Here is a 21,087-nt window from a genome sequence, read left to right on the forward strand (position 1 = left end):
AAACGTTAAGTAATATTTAGGGTAGAAAGGAGAGAGGACAAACAGGCAGCCAAGACTGCTGGCCATTTTTTACATTTTACATGCAGTCATTTGGGCCAGTTAAAAATGCCAAGTCTGCTTTTCATTTCATTGTGCATGAGAATGATTATAACTGACGGAAATATACATTTGACTGTCTGCCAAACTTTGGCGGAAAAAAATGAAATATGATTGTTTGCATTCATGTCCATGAGTCATATTTTGTACTTGGTGCTTGGTCTTTTGAGTTTCGCGTTGTCGTCCTTCCTGTCTCCTCCGCCTTCCTGTAAGGCAGTCTCGGTGAGCTCTGTTTCGGGGCTGGACTCCGTGGAGGCGGGGGTGGGGTGTGGGGGGGTTGAGCATCGCTCTGCCTCTTGGGAAATGTAGTCTCTTTGATCTGGTGCTCCATTGGAAAAGCCAGCAAAACGACTACAATCCCCGGTCTGCCCTGCGAGTCTGGCGCACGCGCAGATGGCGTGCGACTCTGAAATAGCGGCTGAGATTGAAGCGAGAGCTCGAGCGGAGGTAAAGGAAACATTGTAAAAATAATCTGAGGGAAAAAATATTCAAAATATAATCCATTTCCGTTTGATAAGACGCGAACAGCAACACAGTCCGATAAATCAGTAGCTTATCACAAGGAGTTCACAAACCTCGAGATACCGTCATTAAATCTGACACATTGAAATTATATAGGGTGAAGTATAAATTATTGTGCAGATGATGTTGCATTGGCTCAGTTTTACATCACCATTTCTTGCATTTCCATTTTTATTGCCTTATTGTTGTACCTGGGTCTGCCTCACACTCTTGGGGGGACTACTGAAGCCAGTCTGGCCTTTTATCAGTGCCGTTCCCCCAAAGTTATTGAACTCGGCCTCAATGACAGTTACTGTCCAGGCTCACCCTGGGGAGTAACCAGCCATCAGGTCTCAACCATGAGTCAGACCTTACTTAACAGGAGGCACACTGGAGAAAGATGGCAGCAGCTGGGTTAATTGCACTGGGGTTAATGGGACCAAATGGGTTAGAAATGCACAGGAGGGGGCCTGGCATCATCATCTGGGTTGCTGGAAGGGGTGGTATCAGATTAGTTAAAGTGTATTTGGAAAAGGATTGCATTTACTAGATTGAGATAAACTGGGGGCAGTGGTATCACGGTACTCGACTATTGTTTCTGAAGAATGGCAGGTATATATCTCCCTTTTGGTGTTTTATTTTCTCTCCTGCACCATTTCCTTTCCTGGCAGTTGACAGGGCTGGTTGACGCAAATAGGCTTTTCCCTGTGTCAGTGTGTGAAAAGAGGAAATACACCCGAGTTAATTTTCCCAGACCTGTTGTTGCCTGACTTATTGTGTTGCTGACGTAATATATTTTCCCGTAAGCACCATGCAGGAATTAAATATAACATTAATCCTCATTAGCAGGAAGCTAATTGAGCATGTATTTGTTGGGCAGAAAGGTCATTATCAAACTGACTTTTGTGATCTCATAGTTTTGTCTTGATTGGTTAATGATGATTCAATGCTTTTTCATTATAGACATGATCCTGTGGAAGTGTGCTGGATCAAGGGAATGAATGATTGTGTAACAGTGGTGATAAATGTAACAGTAATTGTATGACAGCATAATAGTGCAAACTTGGTGACCATAGCATAATTGCTGTGTTAACAGTGATATTGAAGTCACAACAATGAAAGTGGAAGATGAACAGTACAATAGAGACAGCAGAGTGACAATGTCACAATAACATGGAACGGATTGATATAAACCAAACTGAAAAGGAAATCTTCATAGTATGACAGGAAAGCATAGAATTGAGGAAATCCACAAACATTTGTTGCAGGGAAAAAAAGACTTGCATCAAAATCAGGTTTAGGCACACTGCTATTGAACATACCTCGCACTTTTAAAAAGGAAATCTGTTTTCAGCTACAATTTTCAGTTTCCCAATACTGACATTGTTCCCCAGATGGGAATCTGTGCCCAACACACTGTAATCTACCTCTCTCTCTGAACTTTCAGAACTCCATTTCTGAGGTGCAACCCTAACATTTTCACTAAACCTACTGACAAGGGCACGGTACCGTGGTTCTCTGTCAAACTTGATCTCTATCTCGTGGAGGCCAGCTCTCTGAAAGCTCGACTGACTGTCCCCTGGAAAATGACAACAACAACTCATATGGCACCTTTAACATAATGAGGCGTACCAAGGCACTCCACTGTTTATAACAAAGTGTGACACAGAGATGTTAGGTCAGATGACCAAACGCTTGGTCAAAGAGGCAAGTGTATTGAAGAAAGCACTGAAGTGAGATAGAGAGGCAAAGAATTGCTTTGAGGTTATTCCAGAACTTTGGGCCTAGCTAACTGAAGGTGCGGCCACAAGTGATGGAATGAATGAAATACGGGATGCACAAGAGGACCGATATCTCACAATAACCCCATTACCAACTATGAAGCTAGCATTTCAAAGACTCATTGAACCTTCTTTCTGTGACATTCAACCTTAAGAGTCCCCCAATCCTGAATAGCATGCGTTGGCCTCCTTCCTAAAATAATAATAATTACTTATTGTCATAAGTAGGCTTCACGAAGGTACTGTGAAAAGCCCCTATTTGCCACATTCTGGCGCCTGTTCGGGGAGGCCGGTACGGGAATTGAACCCGCGTTGCTGGCTTTGTTCTGCATTATAAGCCAGCTGTTTAGCCCACTGTGCTAAACCAGATCCTAATCCACAAAGACTGCCCTGTTAGACCCATTGTTTTAGTCTTTTCCCGATGGAACTAATTTTTTTCCTATCTCAATTCTATTTTTCTCCCTTTAACCTTTCTTTTCCCACCCACATCCTCGACTCTTTCAATGTCTTCTGCCACTTTGATTGCCCTGCCCTAACCATCTCCTTTTCACCATGAATGTCCAAATTATTTTGACTTTGTCCACCACCAGAACACTCTGAGGGCCCTTCCTTTCTACCTTGAACAGAGACTCATCCACCATAACCCTTCTTTGCCTGACTTTGTCTCAGTAAAAGGTGTTTTTTGGAGGGCAGCATAGTGGTGCAGTGGGTTAGCCCTGAAGCCTCCAGGCGCCGGGTCCCAGGTTCGATCCTGGCTCTGGGTCACTGCCCATGTGAAGTTTGCACATTCTCCCCGTGTTTGCGTGGGTTTCGCCCCCACAACCCAAAGATGTGCAGGGTAGGTGGATTGGCCATGCTAATTTTCCCCTTAATTGAAAAAAATGAATTGGGTACACTAAATTTATAAAAAGAAAAAGATGTTTTTTGGGAAACCGGAAGTGTCCTAGCTATGCCTGCCTTTTTGAGGGGTATGTGGAACATTCTTTTGGTTCCTTCCCTGACATCATTTTCCAGCTGTGATGACTCTTTCAGTGCCATTTAGTCCTCTTACCTGCAGGTGTATTCTGATGGTGACTTTTCATACCAGTGCTTTGGATGTGTCTCCCTTTTTCCTCAAATGAGGATTCTTTCCACCATGACTAACTAGGCCCTTGACCATGTGCATTCCATTTCCTGCACCTCTGCCTTCGTACCAACAGGGTTCTCCTTGACTCATCTTCCACCACAACAACCTTCACCTTCATTCGGTCATCCTCCAACTCCAGCAAGATGTCAGCACCCAACACATCTTCCCCATCCCTTTCAGCATGGCATTCTTCCCTCCACACACCTAGTCACTGTTCAATCATCCTGAACACCCTCTCCCCCATACTGCAGGGAATGCAACATGAGCCCTTTTAAATTTTCCATTCCCATCCTCCAGTGCCCTAATACTCCTTCCATTTGAAGCAGCTGTTTTGATGTATTTATTTTGAGTTTGTGCACTGTATTTGCTGCTCATGATGTGATCTTTCTCAAATTTGGGAAACCAGACGCATTTTGGTGACCATTTTGCTGAACACATCTGTTTTACCCACAAACATGACCTAGAGGTTTTGGTTCCCTGTTTTTTCAATTCTCCTCCCTACTCCCACACTGACTCGACCTGCAACACTTTCAATGTGCAATCATCAGCAAACATCCCACTTCTGACCTTATGATGAAAGTAGGCCACTGATGAAACAGCAGAAGATGGTTGGGCCTCGGACAGTACCCTGAGGAACCTTTGCATGATGGCCTGGAACAGAGATGATTGACCTTGAACAGCCACATCCATCTTTGTTTGTTCTAGCTATGACTCTAAACAGCCGAGAATTCCCCCCCAGAATGGATTTGTTTATTGTCACGTGTACCGAGGTACAGTGAAAAGTATTTTTCTGCAAGCAGCTCAACAGATCATTCAGTACATGGGAAGAAAAGGGAATTAAACAGAATTCAAGAAAAAAAAAGGGAGCACGGTAGCATTGTGGATAGCACAATCCCTTCACAGCTCCAGGGTCCCAGGTTCGATTCCGGCTTAGGTCACTGTCTGTGCGGAGTCTGCACATCCTCCCCGTGTGTGCGTGGGTTTCCTCCGGGTGCTCCGGTTTCCTCCCACAGTCACAAAGATGTGCAGGTTAGGTGGATTGGCCATGCTAAATTGCCCTTAGTGTCAAAAATTGCCCTTAGTGTTGGGTGGGGTTACTGGGTTATGGGGATAGAGTGGAGGTGTTAACCTTGGGTAGGGTGCTCTTTCCAGGAGCTGGTGCAGACTCGATGGGCTGAATGGCCTCCTTCTGCACTGTAAATTCTATGAAAAATCCCATTGATGCCAATTTTGCTCGGTCTCCTTGATGCTACACAGGGCCAAGTGCTGTCTTGATGTCAAGGGCAGTAACTCTCACCTCACATCTGGAGTTCAGCTCTTTTGTCCATTTTTGAACCAAAGCAGGAATGACATCAGAAGCTGAGTGACTCTGGCAGAACCCAAACTGAGCATCAGTGAGCAGGTTAATACTAAGTGCTGCTTGATAATACTGTGGATGACCACTTCTATTACTTAACTGATGATCAGGAGTAGACTGATAGGGTGGTAAATAGCTGTGTTCGAATTGTCTACTTTTTGTGTACTGGATATATCTGGTCAATTTTCCACATTGCCAGGCATACACCAGTGTTGTAGTTATAGCACATCAGCTAGGCTAGGGATGCAACAAGGTGTGGAGCACAAGTCTTCAGTACTGTTGCCAGAATATTGTCAGGGTCCATAGCCGTTGCAGTATCTAGCACCATCAGCCATTTCTTGAGTGGAGTGAATTGAATTGGCTGAAGACTGGCATCAGTGATGCTGGGAACCTCGATAGGAGGCAGAGATGGGTCAACCACCTGGCTGAAGAATGTTGTGAGTTTCTCTGCCTTTTCTTTTGCACTGGTGTGCTGGGCCACTCCATCACTTAAGATGGCAATATTTGTGGAGCCTCCTCCAGTGAGTTGTTTAGTCGTTCATTACCATTCATGACTGCATGTGGCAGGACTCCAGAAGGTAGATCTGATCTGTTGGTTTTGAGATTGCTTAGCTCTGTACTATCAATTGCTGTATATTTTCTTTGGCATGCATGCTATCCTGTGTTGTAGCTACATCAGGTTGACACCTCCTTTTTAGTTATGCCTGGTGCTGCACCTGGCATGCCCTCCTGCATTCTTCATTGAACCTGGGTTGATTCCCTGGATTGGTGGTGATGGTAGAATTAGGGATATGGCGGATAATGAGGTTACAGATTGTGGTTGAGTACAATTCTGCTGCTGCTGATGGACCACAGTGCCCCATGGGATGTCCATTCTTGAGTTGCTAGATGTGGTCAAAATCTCCCCCATTTAGCATGTGACGGTGCCACACAAAATGATAGGGGGGAGGGGTGGGCAAAAAGATACGTATCCTCACTGTGAAGACGGACTTTGTCTCCACAAGGACTGTGTGGTAGGCACTCTACTGATACTGTCATGGGCAGATGTTTATACAGCAGGCAGATGCTCAGACAAAGTCAAGTATGTTTTTCCCTCTTGTTGGTTTCCCCTCCATCTGCCACAGACTCCGTCTAGCAGCTATGTCCTTTAAGCCTCAGTCAGGTCTGTGGTGGTGCTACCAAGCCATTCTTAGTGATAGACATTGAAATCCTCTCTTGCCACACTCAGTGCTTCCTCCAAGTGGTGTTGAATACGGAGGAATACTGATTCGTCAACTGGGGGAGAGGGAGCTGGGGGTGAGGAGAACGGTACGTGTTAATCAGTAGGAGGTTTCCTTCCCTATGTATTCACTGATGCTATGAGACTTTATGGGATCTAGAGTCAATGTTGGGGACTTCCAGGGCAACTTCTCCCATGTTAGTACGCCAATCAACATCATCATTGGACTTCTAGTTCCAGATTTGTATTGAATTCAAATTCTGCTGTTGTGGAAATTGAGCCCGGGTCGCCAGATCATTACGCTGGGTCTCTGAATTACTAGTCCAGCCTCCCCATTCACTTCATCATTGCCTCCTCATAATTCTGCAATAGGAACAGTCTGATAAAGTGTGATATGATATTCATAAAAGCATGATAATTTTATCTTTTGCAACCTGTTGTGTACTGTGACCCAGATGAGAAGGAAGGCCGAGGGGCTCTCCTAGTACTTTTCTGTGACTTGCTGAGAATGAAGGATTCTGGAAATTTGGCTGAAATTTAAAAGAATCGAGTCCAGTACTGAAGACATGCGAGACTATGAAAATGAATCAAACAGGCTCTGTGAGAGCCACAGTTGTTTTATTTATGAAAGCTTTGATTCAACTGGATACTTAAGATTTTATTTCCTTCTCCATTGAGGTTAATCATGTCATGGTGAAATTTTAATGAGAGTTTCTTGGAGTTCATTGTTGTGGAGTGTGAGACTTGCTGTCAGACAGAGTGTGCTTTGACTGAGAGTCGTATCCAGTTACTATCTGCTATTCAGGTTCTGAGTCCAATATTGGAATAAATACCAGCAATGGTAAGTTCTGGGTATGACACCACTTGGAAAAGAATATCGTTTTGCGAATGTGCGGCTTTTGAGAGTGTTCTTTGGAAGAGTCTATCTGAACCACTAACCTGTCTTTTCTCTTTCAGGGAGCGATTGACTTGTTGTGTACCTCTATTTTGTGACATAGTCCAGTTTGACATGAACAGCAGAGGGTTTAATGGGAATTGAATAGCTGCTAGTGGTTGTAGAAAAAAAGAGTCTCCATTGTTTAATCACATAAAAGTGGTGATTCCACTCCCACCTCCCTCATGCTGTTGAGAAGACAGAAATTCTTCAGCAAAGACATGCTTTCCCAATAAAATCTTTCTTATTGCTTTGTCCCATTATTGATTGAGCCCTTTTACTCAAAAACTATAAAATATCCATTTCCTGTCAAGTGATTACATGCTGAACTGTTGTTATTGAATGAACAGGACTCAGTTCCTGGGACCATTGTCAATGAAAAGATCCCCAAAGGATCTCAGCCATGTTTTCTGCTCCCGATTACCACCTACTCACATATTGGAGAGTTTGGGTGGATATTGTCTGAGGACAAGATCTGACTTGTCTACGATATCGGAGGTCAGATTGCCTGTGAACATTTAGTAACTGCCCAAATGCTGAACAGCTGTTTGAAATGTCAATGTGTGAGTAGTGCCCATGCAACTCTTATCTTGCCAATGTGTCCAAGTGCATGTGGGTGAAATGGAGAAAAAAGGTGAGGAACATGAATAATTTTATGGATTAATCCTTCTTTCCTGAATTACAAGGAGCAGGAGAGGCCAAACAGGGAAAAAAAGTTTGTTATTCAATCTAGTTTTCATATTTTTGTGCCATTTTCCTCCCCAGAAGACTCTGCTTCCGTTGAATTTCATCTCGATGTTCGAAAGCATAAGCACTTCCTTGAAAATCTCTGTGTACTAAGGAATCCTTCAATCTTTTGGCACAAAGCAATTAATGTAAGGCCACAAGCTGTGCAGCTTTGAACATCATCGAAAAAAATGTTTGTACCAGATTTTGCGGCTCAATGGCTGGCATACAAAGAATAGTGTTTCTCACACAACTGCAACAGAGATTTCCCTTTGTACTATACACATCAAATTAAATGGCTGCATTTTATAATAAATTCATTGTCAGCTTCCTGTGCTGTATATGAGCTGGCCAGTGCTTATCATCACTGCACACGCAACAGGAACTCCAGCTGCACCTTCCTTAACGATACAGCCACTGAACAGGAGAACGTCACTTAATACAGTTAATAACATTCCACATAAGCATCATAGTGCTTTCTTGTACAAGACTCAGGACCATTTGGCTGTGAAGATGTTGTGCAAATTGATCTGGGCTCAAATCCAAACCTCGGTTATTGTGGAGTTTTGGTTTTGCTCAGTACTGCTCAGCTGCCACCCTGAACCCTAAGCACTTGAGGGATTTGAAGACTTAAAATATTCCCGATTTCAACCTGCGTTTCAGTGAGGAGCATATGGTTTGAACACCTACCCAGAATCCCTGAAAAGAAGCAACACCAATTGCCATTGGAACTTGTGAAAAACAATGGATGGGGACCAGTACTGTAGAACTGAGGTGAAGGAGAAGGTATGTGAAACAAACAAGTGAATTGGACTAAGGCAATGACTGGCTTCAGTTCTGCTTTGTGTGCAAATATTTCATAGTAAAACCTCCTGCCATTTTATTTCTAGAGTAGATATAAACTTAAACTTACACTATCCTACAGTGAGACTGTTGTATGAGCTAATACTGGCACAGTACACTATGCTGTTAGTGTGTCCTACGTGTGAGTGCACCTCATGCTGTGCGTATGTCCCATTCTGCGGGTACATCAACTGTGGTTTTCTGTAATTCAGTGACTTGCATCGATGACCTACCCTGCTTGCCTGCGTTGTTGGAATATCCTGCACCATTAACACGTGTTCTTGCATATTCAATATTTTAATTTTTCCTGTTCCAATGGTGTAGTCCATATTGTTATGGTACCCAATATTGTTTTGTTGGAAAATAAATGAAATTTAGCAAAACAAGCCAAAAAGAGGAGATTTTTGCCACACCAGCTACTGAAGCTGGTGAGCCTTGAAATTCCAGCCATCTGCCCCAATTTTGTCGTGACCAGGTAACATGAATTACTGAGTCCTGTTGTAACAGTACATGTTTTCTGTGCAGGTGTTGAACTTTCCTGGCATCGGAAATTGTGCTCCTGGGACCCTTCAAGAACAGCATAGTTACAAAAATGTACGTTTTACATTTCTGCACCTTAACACAGCTGGTAGTAGGGGGAGGGGTTTTTCAGTGAAAATGTCTTCAGCTGAGACTGTGAATAGGTTACGAAAGACTGAATGCAACGGGAATGATTTAGGTTGTTGGCCTTTGTCTCTGAAGGTACGTACAGTTGTCGTTGTAAGATAGGCATCCAGTAACTGAACTTATAAAACCTCCTGTGTTTCAGAACAAAAGTATTAGTCATTTCTTAAACTAAACACGAGCAAGTGACAAAAATATATCACAAAACTTCTTGAGTCACTGAAGGAAATGGAAAAGATCCACAAATTTGAGGCCAGAACTGAGAGATTACAACTATCAGGAAAGACTAAAAAAGCTGGAGTTATTTTCTGTCAAAAAGAGAAGGGGAAGGAGTAACCTAATTGATGGCGGAGACATGTTGACAATTTTGATTGGTACAACATTTATGATTCCAAAGAACTCCAAAAGTAGGGGTCATGATAATCACTAACAAATGAATCGGGATTCCAGAAGAAACTTTTTCACCAAAGACTGATTAGAATACAGAACTTGCTGCCACATTACAGTCATGGATGCATTTAAGGGAAGACTCGAACAGCACAAGGGAAAATTGAATGGAAGTTTATGCAATTGAGTTACGTGAAGTCACTGGCTGACACCTCGCACCCTCCTCACATCTGATCTCCATTCTTGTTCCTCAGAACCCCCGGCATCCACCAGCATAGCCCCTTCATGTCCAGTTACGGTATCCATATATGCCACCTGTTATAGCCTCCCTCCCCACCCTGATCCATCAAGTGCATGTCTCACAATGACCTCTGTTTGTCCCCGCAGAGAAGATAGCCTATAATAAGCAAAAATAGACAGGGGTGGACTGCCATAAATCTGAGTCCTTTCCCCTTATTCAGGACGGACCCTGGAAATTGTGGGGTTGGCAGAGGAGAGAGCAGTCACCGACAGCGAGGTTGGCCTGTGCTGCGGAGGTGAGGATCTACTGCCCCTTCAATCAGATGAGCTGTCTCAATTGATTTGTTCATGTCAAAGTAATTCTTCCATCTCACTGACCACATGTCCATTTGCTCGCAGGATCTGCATCTAATGCAGCCGGGCCATCTGGAGTCATCCTCCCTCTGCCACCCAAGGGATGACCTCGGAGGAGTTCTCCGACGAGACCACCATCGAGGTGTCACAGTTGTCATCCACATCTTCCACCAGTGCAGACAGTAATAGGCGACATTAGTGGGCAGGCTTCTGAGGCACAATCTGGTGAGCACCACACAGTTGCTGATGCACATTATGTTGAGGCAGGAACATCCAAGGAACCAACGGTCGGGGACGTTAGCTGGATCGCCGAGCTCAGCTGAGTCTCAGTCAGGTGCCAAGTCTCTGGACAAGGTTATTCCAGAGCTGATGCAAATGCTAGGACACGGCCGTGAGATTCAGGAGGGGATGTCAGCGACATTCCAATAAGTACATAGCTGATTGGCGGATTCCTAAAGACTACTGCGCAGGAAATGATGCCAACAATGTGTGACACCGAGGCCAATACTGCTAGGGTGGTGACCGCAGTGGAAAGCCTGCAACACAAGGTCATCGCCTTGAATGGTGGTGTCCAAAGCATGGCTCAATCTGTGACGATCATGGCTGAGGGCCTCAACATGATGTTCCAGTTGCTGAAGATCATGTCCCGGATCCAGGTGGACATTGCCGTGGCACTGCAAAGTGTGGCCCATTCACTGAGGAGCATCGCGGAGGGTGTCAAAACCATGGTGCAGATAACGGGGAGGGGGCCAGGGCTGGTAGAGCAAGATGACACAGAGACCTCTGAAGCTCACTCCAGCTGCCCCTCCATCCCATGAGGACCCACAGGGCCGTAACATGGGACTATGAGGTTAACCCGGAGCCTGCTGCCAAAAAGACAACGGTGATCTCCAGTTCTCCGAATCCCTCCCTTGCTGACTCCAGCGCATCTCAAGGGCAGCGGGAAGAAGAGGGTGGCACGGCGAAGCCAGTGACACTGGTAAGTTTGCCGGGGCCCTCTGGCTCCAGGCCTTCCAGAGAACGTCTACGAAGGGTATCAAAGGCCACAAGGCATGAAAAGTAGCAGGCTGTCTCGATGTGCATCTCAGGAATATAGCTAGACGTAGCAGTAGACCAGATAAGGTCATGAAGATTGAGGATCACTGATTGTGCATGGGGCGGGAGTGGGGTGTGACATCACGATCTGTAGCTAGGGGAAATAGAACTGACAAATGTTCACAATTAAACATATACATGTGATACATGTGAAGCCTCTGTCACGTACATCTTCACAGCAGGCCTCCCTGCCACCTTCCTCCGCTCCCCGCCCCAAGGGCACAGTGGTCCAAGATCAAACGCACCCAATGCAGATCCCATTCAGAGGATGGGTGTGAGCGCGCTGTCAGTAGAAAGACAGGAGTCAGACTTTTAACATAAACTGAGAAGCACCAGAGCTTACCTGACACTGCATTATCGTCACTCTACTCCCTTGTATTTTGACCCAATGACAGTGCTGACACAGACCCTGGGGTGATGATGCACATACCCTGGGAGAGTGGCAAGGGTTGTGGGGGGGGGGGGGGAGCTGAGGGGGGAGGAAGGAGGGGATGGAAGGGAATGGGTTGGGGGTGGTGAGCTGCTGGACAATGCCTTGTCCTGTGAGAATTGGGTGAGGATGACAACCTCCCTGGTCATCTGGCCATGCCAGACCCTTGCAGCCGCCTATTCTCCATCCTCCTGCTCCTCTTGCATATACTCCACGGGCCCGTCCTCCACCGTCTCCTGCTCCATTTCCTCCTCAGATTAGGCCGGAAGATCCTCCTCCTTGTCCTCCTCCAGCATGTCTCCCTGCTACTGTGCCAGGTTGTGGAGGGCACAGCAGACAATCACAATGCGGGAGATTGTCTGGGGCGTGTACTGCAGTGCATCACCAGACCAATCCAGGAATTGAAACTGCATCTTGAGCACCACTCAATGACAGCAAGGCTGGCAACATGGGCCTCGACATATTGGATCTCCACCTCGGTCTGTGGCCCCTGCACTGGTATCATCAGCTACAACCCCAAGAGCCAACCTGTCATCCTGGGGTAGTCCTCGAAAACGGCAGGGATCTCTAAGTGTCCCACGATGCATCTGTCATCCATACTCCCTGGGAAGCATGTACACACATGCATTATCCGGAGTTGGTGGCTGTACAGGAGTTGATCAGGGAGTGGAACCCCTTCCTGTTATTGAAGGGCACTTCCTGATGCCCCCGTGCACGCAAGGCGACATGCGTGCCATCAAATGCCCCATGGACCTGGGGCATTCCGGCGAAGGCGGAGAATACTGCAGCCGGACACCTTGATGGGCTTGGTCCAGGTCAAAGTTGATAAATTCTGATGTTTGGGAACACAGTGCGTCCGTGACCTCAAGGATGCATTTGTGGGCTGTAGCTTGTGAAGTGCCTCGCATGTCCCCACTCGAGCCCTGGAATGAACTGGTGGCATAGAAGTACAGGGCTGCGGTGACCTTCACGACCACCAGAAGTGGGTGTCCTCCACAAAGTGCTAAGTCCGCGAGGACATGGCACAGATGCCGCACTGTCTCTTTGTTGAGACAGAGTCTCCTGTGGCTCATGCTTTCCATCCTCTTGAAAGGCCAATGACATATGTACACCTTAGGCTAGCATTGGTGTCCCCCTCTGGGTTCCTCCACGGTCTGATTGGCAGCCAGGTCTTCAGGGTGTACGTTGGCTCACTGCACATGAGGTGCCACCTACAGCCTGTGTCGACGCTGCTGCCGTCTTTGCCGTCTTTCCTCTGTGGGACTGACACCATCCATTTTGGTATCTGTAAGGAATTGGAGAAGGAGAGGGACTGACAATCAGTTCGGGCTTCCACCCCAGGACCCTCAAATCCCCCAAGTCTCCCTCACCTAACGTGTCCCACCTTCTCTCAGAGTGCCATTCAGCGAGCTAGTTGTGCTGGAGAACCTCGCTCTGCATACTCACCCCGGCCACATCAGGAGCCCCTAGATCCCAGACGCCTGCCGGACACATTAGGGAGACACTCACATTAGGGAGACACTGCTCAGGTGGCCTCCCCTGATCCTCACACTTTTCCCATGGTTGCAAGGATATCCGCAGTGCTGAAGCCCAACTCTTTGACTGTTGGCTGCTATTTCTATGATGCTGACACTTCTCGAGGTCAGGCAAACTGTTCAGGCTTCAAAGTTTAATTGAAAAGTAATGCAATAATCATCATCTGAGACATGTACACGTCGGAATCCACCTGAGAATATTTTGTTTATTAACCGGTCAACTGTACCATGATACAAAAAAGCGACGACAAACTACCTAACAGTCCATAATCATACTAACAATTAACCAAAAGGGAAAAGGCACTGTGCCATACACACAAGTACCTTTTCACTTCAGAATATTGGTACAAACACAAAGATACAGCAGTTCACATAACTATTAAACAATCAACAGTACAATAGGATCACCAGCAATCTGCAAAAGTATTTCTTCAACACCTTCATCAGGTTGCCCCTCTCCCTCCATTTCCCACAGCTCCCAGCAGTAGACTCTCAACAGTGGAAAGTCTCTCGGGGTCACGAGCACCAGAAAGTCACACCGCAGAAGGGAAAAAGACTCCTCTTCCCCTTCTCCGGCGCTGGCAGCAGGTCACCTTACAACCTCTTTTTCCTTACTCCAGGCAACAAACGCAAAGGCGTTGGCAACAAATAAACACAGAGCCTCCAGGCAGCTGCAGCTGCATTTGGATCAATCCACCGCTCTCTCCCTCCTGCAGCTCCCAGTATTAGACTCGCAACAGTGGAAGCCAAACCGGAAAGGCACGCCAGAAGGAAGAATGAGCAATCCTTCCCCCTCTCCAACACCGGCAGCAGGTCACATTACATCTTCCCTTTCCTTATGAAAGAGAAAATGCTGGAAAATCTCAGCAGGTCTGGCAGCATCTGTAGGGAGAGAAAAGAGCTAATGTTTCGAGTCTGACGACTCTTTGTAAAATCTAACAAACAGAGAAAGTGGGAAGTATTTATACTGTGGAGTGAGAATGAAAGATAAGTATAGCCACAGAAACCCAGGGAAACCGCTAATGGCCACAGAAACCAAGGGGAAAGAGTGCTAATGGCAAACCCCAGAGAGAACAAAGATGTGAAAGGTCAAACAGCAGGGAAACACATCAGAGGATGAACTGTAGATGTGGGGGGAGGGACAGGGGAAGCAAAGAGGAGAATGGTTAAGGAAAGGTGGATAAGATGGCGGGGGGGGGGGGGGGGGAGGGAATTAAATATATATTAAGAAAGAAAAAAATAGTAAAAGAAAGTTAAACTGAGATGGGATGAAAACAAATGGGTCGAGGTACGGTACAGCTGATCATCTGAAGTTGTTGAATTCGATGTTCAGGCCGGAAGGCTGTCGGGTGCCTAACCGGAAGATGAGATGTTGTTCCTCCAGTTTGCGTTGAGCTTCACTGGAACATTGCAGCAGGCCAAGAACAGACATGTGGGCATGGGAGCAGGATCTTTTGTTAAAATGGCAAGCAACAGGAAGGTCAGAGTCCTGAATGCGCACTTACCTTTCCTTACACCAGACCATCGAAAGAAAAGAGGCGGCACCAAATAACACAACTTTCAGGCATTTGCAGTTACAAGCAGGAGCAATCAACAGACAGCACTTGTGGCACGATTTGAGAATATTTAATTTATTAAATGGTCAACAGTAACAAAGATTTTAAAATCAACTACTTAATATTCCACATATCACACTAACCATTGAACAAAATGAAATGTCATCATTCCATATTGGAACAATTCAAAGCTATAACGACTCATTTTCACAAAGAAATACAAACACACGGTATTACTCCTCGCAGGTCCTGAACAGAAATGGAGGATAAGCCTGTGAATGTGCTATCATGTCCAGTGCTATCTTTCCATCAATGCTTTGTTCCACATATCAATGCCATTCTCCATCCAGGAGCCACAGCTCTGCAGGCCTTCCGATACTGCCCAATCTCACTGGAACCAAATCCTGGCATCCAGATAGTCCATTGGCGCTTAAGGTGCAGTTCAACATCCTCGACTTGCGGCGTGTTTAACCCGTGGTGACGTACCAATTACATGCAGCACTCAGTACACCAGCAGCAAAAGCATCAGCAATCTGCAAAATCAGTTCTCCAGTGGTATCATCAGGTGGCCCATTTGGATCAATGTTGTTCACCAGTTCCTGCGCCATTTTGGTGCTTCAAACCGGACTGTCTTCTGGACTAATACGTACCCCTGAGTCCGGTGTTCAAGGTCCCGGGTATCTTAAGAAAATATTTTCCTTCTTTCTGGTTGCAGAAAAGGAAGAAAACAGCAACAGCAGCCTCCAGGCATTTTCTACCACCAGCAGGAACAAGCAGAAAACGCAACCTGCAGCTGTGAAGTGCTTTCACAACTAATAAGGCTAATTCCTTATTAGCAATAGCCTTCAACTGTGAAGCTAGAGGCTGCTCAAAGTCAAAGGCTGTTAAAGTGACTGTGAGCATCTAACCAAGAACAGTGCTCGGCCCTGGAAGTGTTTGGTTGGACAGACAGGCAGCAGCTGTAGCTGCCCCTGTTATGGGTATCCACAATATTTAAAGATGACTTTAATGCCTCACAGATGGAAAGCCACTTACCACCCCTCCCTGTGCCAGGGGTGACCCCTGCCCTGGTATGCTTCAGTCCCTGACCAAGGCTATCCCCCCTAAGGGATCCCCACCTTCCCCGAGCACTGGGACACAGCTCCTGTGCCCTTGAGTTGAATGGCCAAAAATGGAAGTAACTACTCACCACTTCAGTTCTCCTCAGCAGCCATTGCGCCAGCTGCACGGTTTCAAAAAGGTGTACTAAACGATGTCCATGTGATTTCTCGCTGGGGAGCCAGTTAATTTCCGGGAGGCCATTACACTCGACCAATCGGAATGCAGTTGCAGACATTTAAGGAGGTATTTCAGAATACACAGCATAGATACATTCCATTGAGAAAGAAAAATTCCAAGGGGAGGTCCCACCACCCGTGGTTAACTAAAAAAATTAAAGATAGTATCAAACTTCAAGTAAAAGCTAATAATTGTGCACAGCTTAGTGGCAGGTCAGAAGATTGGGCAAAATATTAAAAAAATAGCAAAAAATTACACAAAAATTAATAAGGAGGAAAAATTAGAGAATGAGGGAAAGATCGCTAGAAATAAAGACATACTAAGAGTTTCTATAGCTATTAAAAAAGAAAAGGTTTGACAACATTTAAGAAGCATTGAGATGAGCATTGAAATATCAAAGCATACAAGATTCTGGACCAAGTGCTGGACAATAGATAAGAAAGGTGCTCAATGGCCAGCACAGACACGATGGGCTGAAGGGCATTTTTTTGTGCTGTCAAACTCTATGACATTAATCTCACTAATGAGATGGTAATCAATGCAAATTGGAACTAATGATGTGCTCACCATTTTTGGGCGAGGTCCGGAATTTGTCATCAGGAGCGAGCCGGTTAGATGGCCAACTGGGCGTAAATCTTGATTTTGGCCTTCCCACTATTTAACCGGCGTGCCCAGATCTGCAGCAGGCGCAATGCCGTGGCTATATCAAGCGACTGATTTCTTAATTTTAAAAAGGATGTCTATTCTTTGCCTGGGTTTCTGTTAAGTTTAACAAGAGGCCTGTTAGCTTTGATGCAAGATGAGTGTTGTGCTGCATGGATTCCACATCACCTTTTATAAAATACTTTTGATAAGAAAGTCATAGGAGATGAATGTGAATGAATGAAATTTGCTGTTTGGTAGAGCAGCTACCTCATCTCTCTCTGTGCTGGACTGTTTCTGCAGTCAATGATGTTCTCCGTTGTACTGCTTTTCAGGGTTTACTTGGTATGTGTCTGCGCCCACATGTGACCGACGATGCTTGCAATGGGAATGCAGTGCTGAAATCAATACCTGTGAGTAGTAAGAACCTTGCCGATTAATAGTGAAAGTATTAGAGTCCATCAGATATGTGAGTATTTCAACTGTAAATGCTCACATTAGGAGCTCTGCAAGGTTTTGGTTTTTGAATCAATGTTGGTTTCTTTCCAGATTTCTACATTGAAGCAAAATGGCATTTTACAATCTCTTACAGCTGGAGCGGATGAAAATAAACATGAAGGTGAGTCTGTTTTCAGAGTGTGGGCACGTTTTAGTTTATGTAAAGATTGATTTCTGCCTTACAGCGGAGGGACGCGAAGCTCACGAGCCCGGAGGCCTGGATCAATGACATGGCCGGGTTCATCAGGCTGGAAAAGATTAAGTTTGCCCTGAGCGGGAACCTGGTACAAGGGTTCTTCCGGCGGTGGCAGCCTTTTCTCTATTTCCTGGCGGAGGGGTAGAGGGTGGTCAGTCTCAGCAGCAACCTGGGGGGGGGGTTTGTTAAGGGGGTTTGTTTTTGCGACGGTGTGTTTGCTATTTTTTTCTTTCTTGTATTGTTATTAGTTATTAATTTATTACTTTGTATTGGGGGGATTTCTTTCTCTGTTTCTGTTTAGTTTTACACCTTGTTTACTTTAACTGTTGGGAGAAAATTTGTTGTTGAAAAATTTGAATAAAAATTATTTTTTAAAAAACGATTGATTTCTGCAGAAACTGCACTTCACCCAAGTGATATTCTTTTAACACATTGTGGGTGAAAGCTTGAGGAATGATCAGAATGGAGGTGGGCTAGTTGGTATTTCAGAAAAGTGAGACATGTTGTTTAACTTTAAAAAAGTGCACCATTTGCAAGTCAGCAGTATGAATTAGAAACATGGAAATGAAAAGTATTTAAGCTGTTGGAAAAGAAAAGAGATTTGGGTGTTCTCCTCCAAAGATCACAAAATGTTTGTGCCCAATGCCATGAAGTGATTGTTGGAGAGAATAGAGTGTATTTATAGATTCACTGATTATTAATCTGAGCTTGCACAAGACTTTTGTTGGGAGATTTAAAATACAGTGTCTGGTATTGGTCTCTTAAAATGCTGGGTAATACTGTCAGCAGCAAAGAGCAAAGTCAAAAGATTAATATTCAGTTAAATGTATTTTAGTTGCAAAGGTAGGCTAAGAAAACTGGGTAAAGTAATTAACCACAGTCCATGAGGGACTGCAGGCATCCCTTTCTGTTAGAAAGAGACCAATGTTTATCTGGCTTAAGTGACGCCACTCTGCATCAACCACAGGGCAAAACAGAGGCAGCCTTCCATGAACGACCACAGCTGGTACAGGGATTGAACCTGTGTGTTGCTATTATTCTGTACCACATTCCACCCTTCTAGCTAACTGAGCAAACCAACCTCTTCAAAACAGTACGGACTCAACACTTCAGGAAAATAAGCGTTCTTGGGTATTTTATCAAAGTTTATAATCTAAAGTATATAAATATGAACTAGGTTTGATGTTGGTACATTTAAGAGAAGAGTGGACACTTGGAACAGGCTGCTGTCATGTGTGCTGAATACTTAAATCCTTCAAATAGGAGCTGCACCTGTATGGTAGAGGTGGAGATCAGCTCAAATAAACACAGGTATAGTATGCCATCAATGAGAGCCAGATGGTCTCCTGGACTAGTATTGCTGTCTAAAGGGGTCAAATGGGAATTTTTCCCATGTTTTTTCCTAATTGGCCAGGGTTTCCATCTGCTTTCTCACCTCCCCAGATTATTATCTGGATTGTGGGCAAGGTAGGATTTTTTCATATATTGTGGTTAAAAAGGCATTGGAGTTGTGAGGGTTCGGCTGAATGGATCAGTGAGTCTTCTCCTGTCTGCCATTTTCTTATGATGGTACATCTTCAATGTTATTACTGCAATAATTTATGGATATCAAAGAATTTGATGCAAGCAAGAATTATGTTGGTGGACAAGAGTCATTAGTTAAGGCAAAAGCAGTTTGAAGTACCACAATATGCCGTTATTTTGTTCTTATTAGATGATAACAGGAGACGGAAAAGTAATTTATTTTAGATAATCTGCTGAAAACAAGTTTAAGTCTGAGGAGCAAGTGTAAAATCTGAATTAGGAAGATAGCTGCCTCTGTGTAATTAAAGAGAAGATTTTGAGCTGTGAAAAGAAGGAATTTGTAAACCTTAATAAACTGAGTGTTCTTTTTTATTTATGCAGTCGAGGTAACTTTGGAGGTGTTGCAGGCAGAGGCAGAATGGGAGGCTTTGGAAACAGTTCACAGAGGTGAGATATTAATCTTTCAGGTTCTGCTATTTTTAAATTAGACAGTAGATATACACAGTATCTGTCAGTCCATATCACTGGCTGATCAATAATGTTTAACTCTTTATCCTTAACATGTTCAATCAAAAATACTTGCTTCTGTTGGATCCCACATCCTGTCATAAATTGCTTTCATTGTGATTTAAATTAAAGATTTGGGCAACAGAGACTTGCAATCTCAAAAGTCACCAAACGTTAGATGTTGCAGTCAGTAGTGTCTCTCCTCACATAGTGTGATGCTAAAGAATAGGTATTAAGAAGAACCTTGATATGATCATTTTAGACGTGGCAATGTATAATGAGACAGGATTGGTTAATGACTGAATTGTAAAGGATCTTTCAGGTCAGAGTGAACAAAACATGATCAAATTAATTTTTTAGTTTCAGGGTGAGATATTTGGATCTGAAACTAGTCTCTTTTCTAAAATATAAATTCAGAGTACCCAATCCTTTTATTTCCAATTAAGGGGCAATTTAGTGTGGCTAATTCACCTACGCTGCACATCTTTAAGGGTTGTGGGAGTGAGACTCACGCACACAGGAAGAATGTGCAAACTCCACACGGGCATTGACCCGGGGCCGAGATCAAACCTGGGTCCTCGGCGCATGAGGCAGTAATGCTAACCACTCCAACACTGTGCCGCCCTTGGAAACTAATGTCTTAAACGTAAATAAAGATAATCGCAAGGACATGAAGAAAGAGTTAGCTGCAGTGAAATGGGAAAATAACTGAAAAGTTAAGATGTTAGAGAGATTATGGCAGAAATTTCATGAGATATTTCAAAACTCTCAACAAAGATAAACTCCGCTGAGAGAATAAGACACTATGAGAAGGATGCACTAGCCTTTTAAGGAAAATATTGGGCGGGATTTACCGACCAACCCACTGCATGTTTTTCGGTGGGGGGAGGGGCCTGCCAGCGGGATTTACTGGTCCCACTGTTGTGAACGGTATTTCCCGTTGGCTGCACCCTTTGTCGCCAGGAATACTCTGCACCAGCGTGGGACTGGAATATCCCGCTGGCGTGAACGTCCAGTGAAACCCTCCCATTGTATCAAATTGAAGTAAAATATGTACAATGCTGCAACAATTAGTGGTTGGCCAGTAGCTTGGAAACATTTTTAAAAATAACAAAAGGTTACCAAAAAGATAATAAAGAGGGAGAAAATTGAGGCTGAGAGTAAGCTATGAAGTGAAAGCTTTTAGAAGGATATGAGAACGTAAAGATTGGCTAAAGTAAGTATTAGTCCCGTGGGGGGGGTGAGATTGGGAATTGATAATGGGAAACAAGGAAATGGCAAAGACTTTGGACAAGTATTTTGTAACTGTCTTCACGTGAGAAGACACTAAAAGCATCTGAAGAATAGTAGGAAATCAAGAGACAAAAGGGAGGGAAGTATCATCGAATTCATAGAATTTACAGTGCAGAAGGAGGCCATTTGACCCATCGAGTCTACACCTTAAAGAGCACTCCTACCTAAGCCCACACTTCCATCCTATCCCCGTAACACAGCAACTCCACCTGACATTTGGACACTAAGGGGCAATTTAGCGTGACCAATCCACCTAACCTGTACATCTTTGGAGGAAACCGGAGCACCCGGAGGAAACCCACGCAG

At 44.6% G+C, this 21,087-nt stretch overlaps 1 protein-coding gene across 4 annotated transcripts in view; it reads left to right on the forward strand.

Annotated features, from left to right (window-relative positions):
• The first annotated feature begins 457 nt into the window (after positions 1-457).
• Positions 458-21,087, forward strand: part of elmod3 (ELMO/CED-12 domain containing 3) — a 35,436-nt gene continuing 14,806 nt past the window's right edge. The window contains exons 1-6 of one of the 4 annotated variants that reach the window (XM_038785245.1): positions 458-543; positions 7,780-8,526; positions 9,109-9,177; positions 17,099-17,176; positions 17,313-17,382; positions 19,363-19,428. In XM_038785245.1, coding sequence (XP_038641173.1) covers positions 8,485-8,526; positions 9,109-9,177; positions 17,099-17,176; positions 17,313-17,382; positions 19,363-19,428 — 325 coding nt within the window. In that variant the 5' untranslated portion in view covers positions 458-543; positions 7,780-8,484. Of the gene's footprint in view, positions 544-1,188; positions 1,210-7,779; positions 8,527-9,108; positions 9,178-17,098; positions 17,177-17,312; positions 17,383-19,362; positions 19,429-21,087 lie in introns of those variants that run through there. The other 3 variants (XM_038785243.1, XM_038785244.1, XM_038785246.1) reach the window with 3 other exon arrangements.

Source organism: Scyliorhinus canicula, chromosome 26 (genome assembly GCF_902713615.1).
Source record: "Scyliorhinus canicula chromosome 26, sScyCan1.1, whole genome shotgun sequence".
Classification (NCBI taxonomy): domain Eukaryota; kingdom Metazoa; phylum Chordata; class Chondrichthyes; order Carcharhiniformes; family Scyliorhinidae; genus Scyliorhinus; species Scyliorhinus canicula.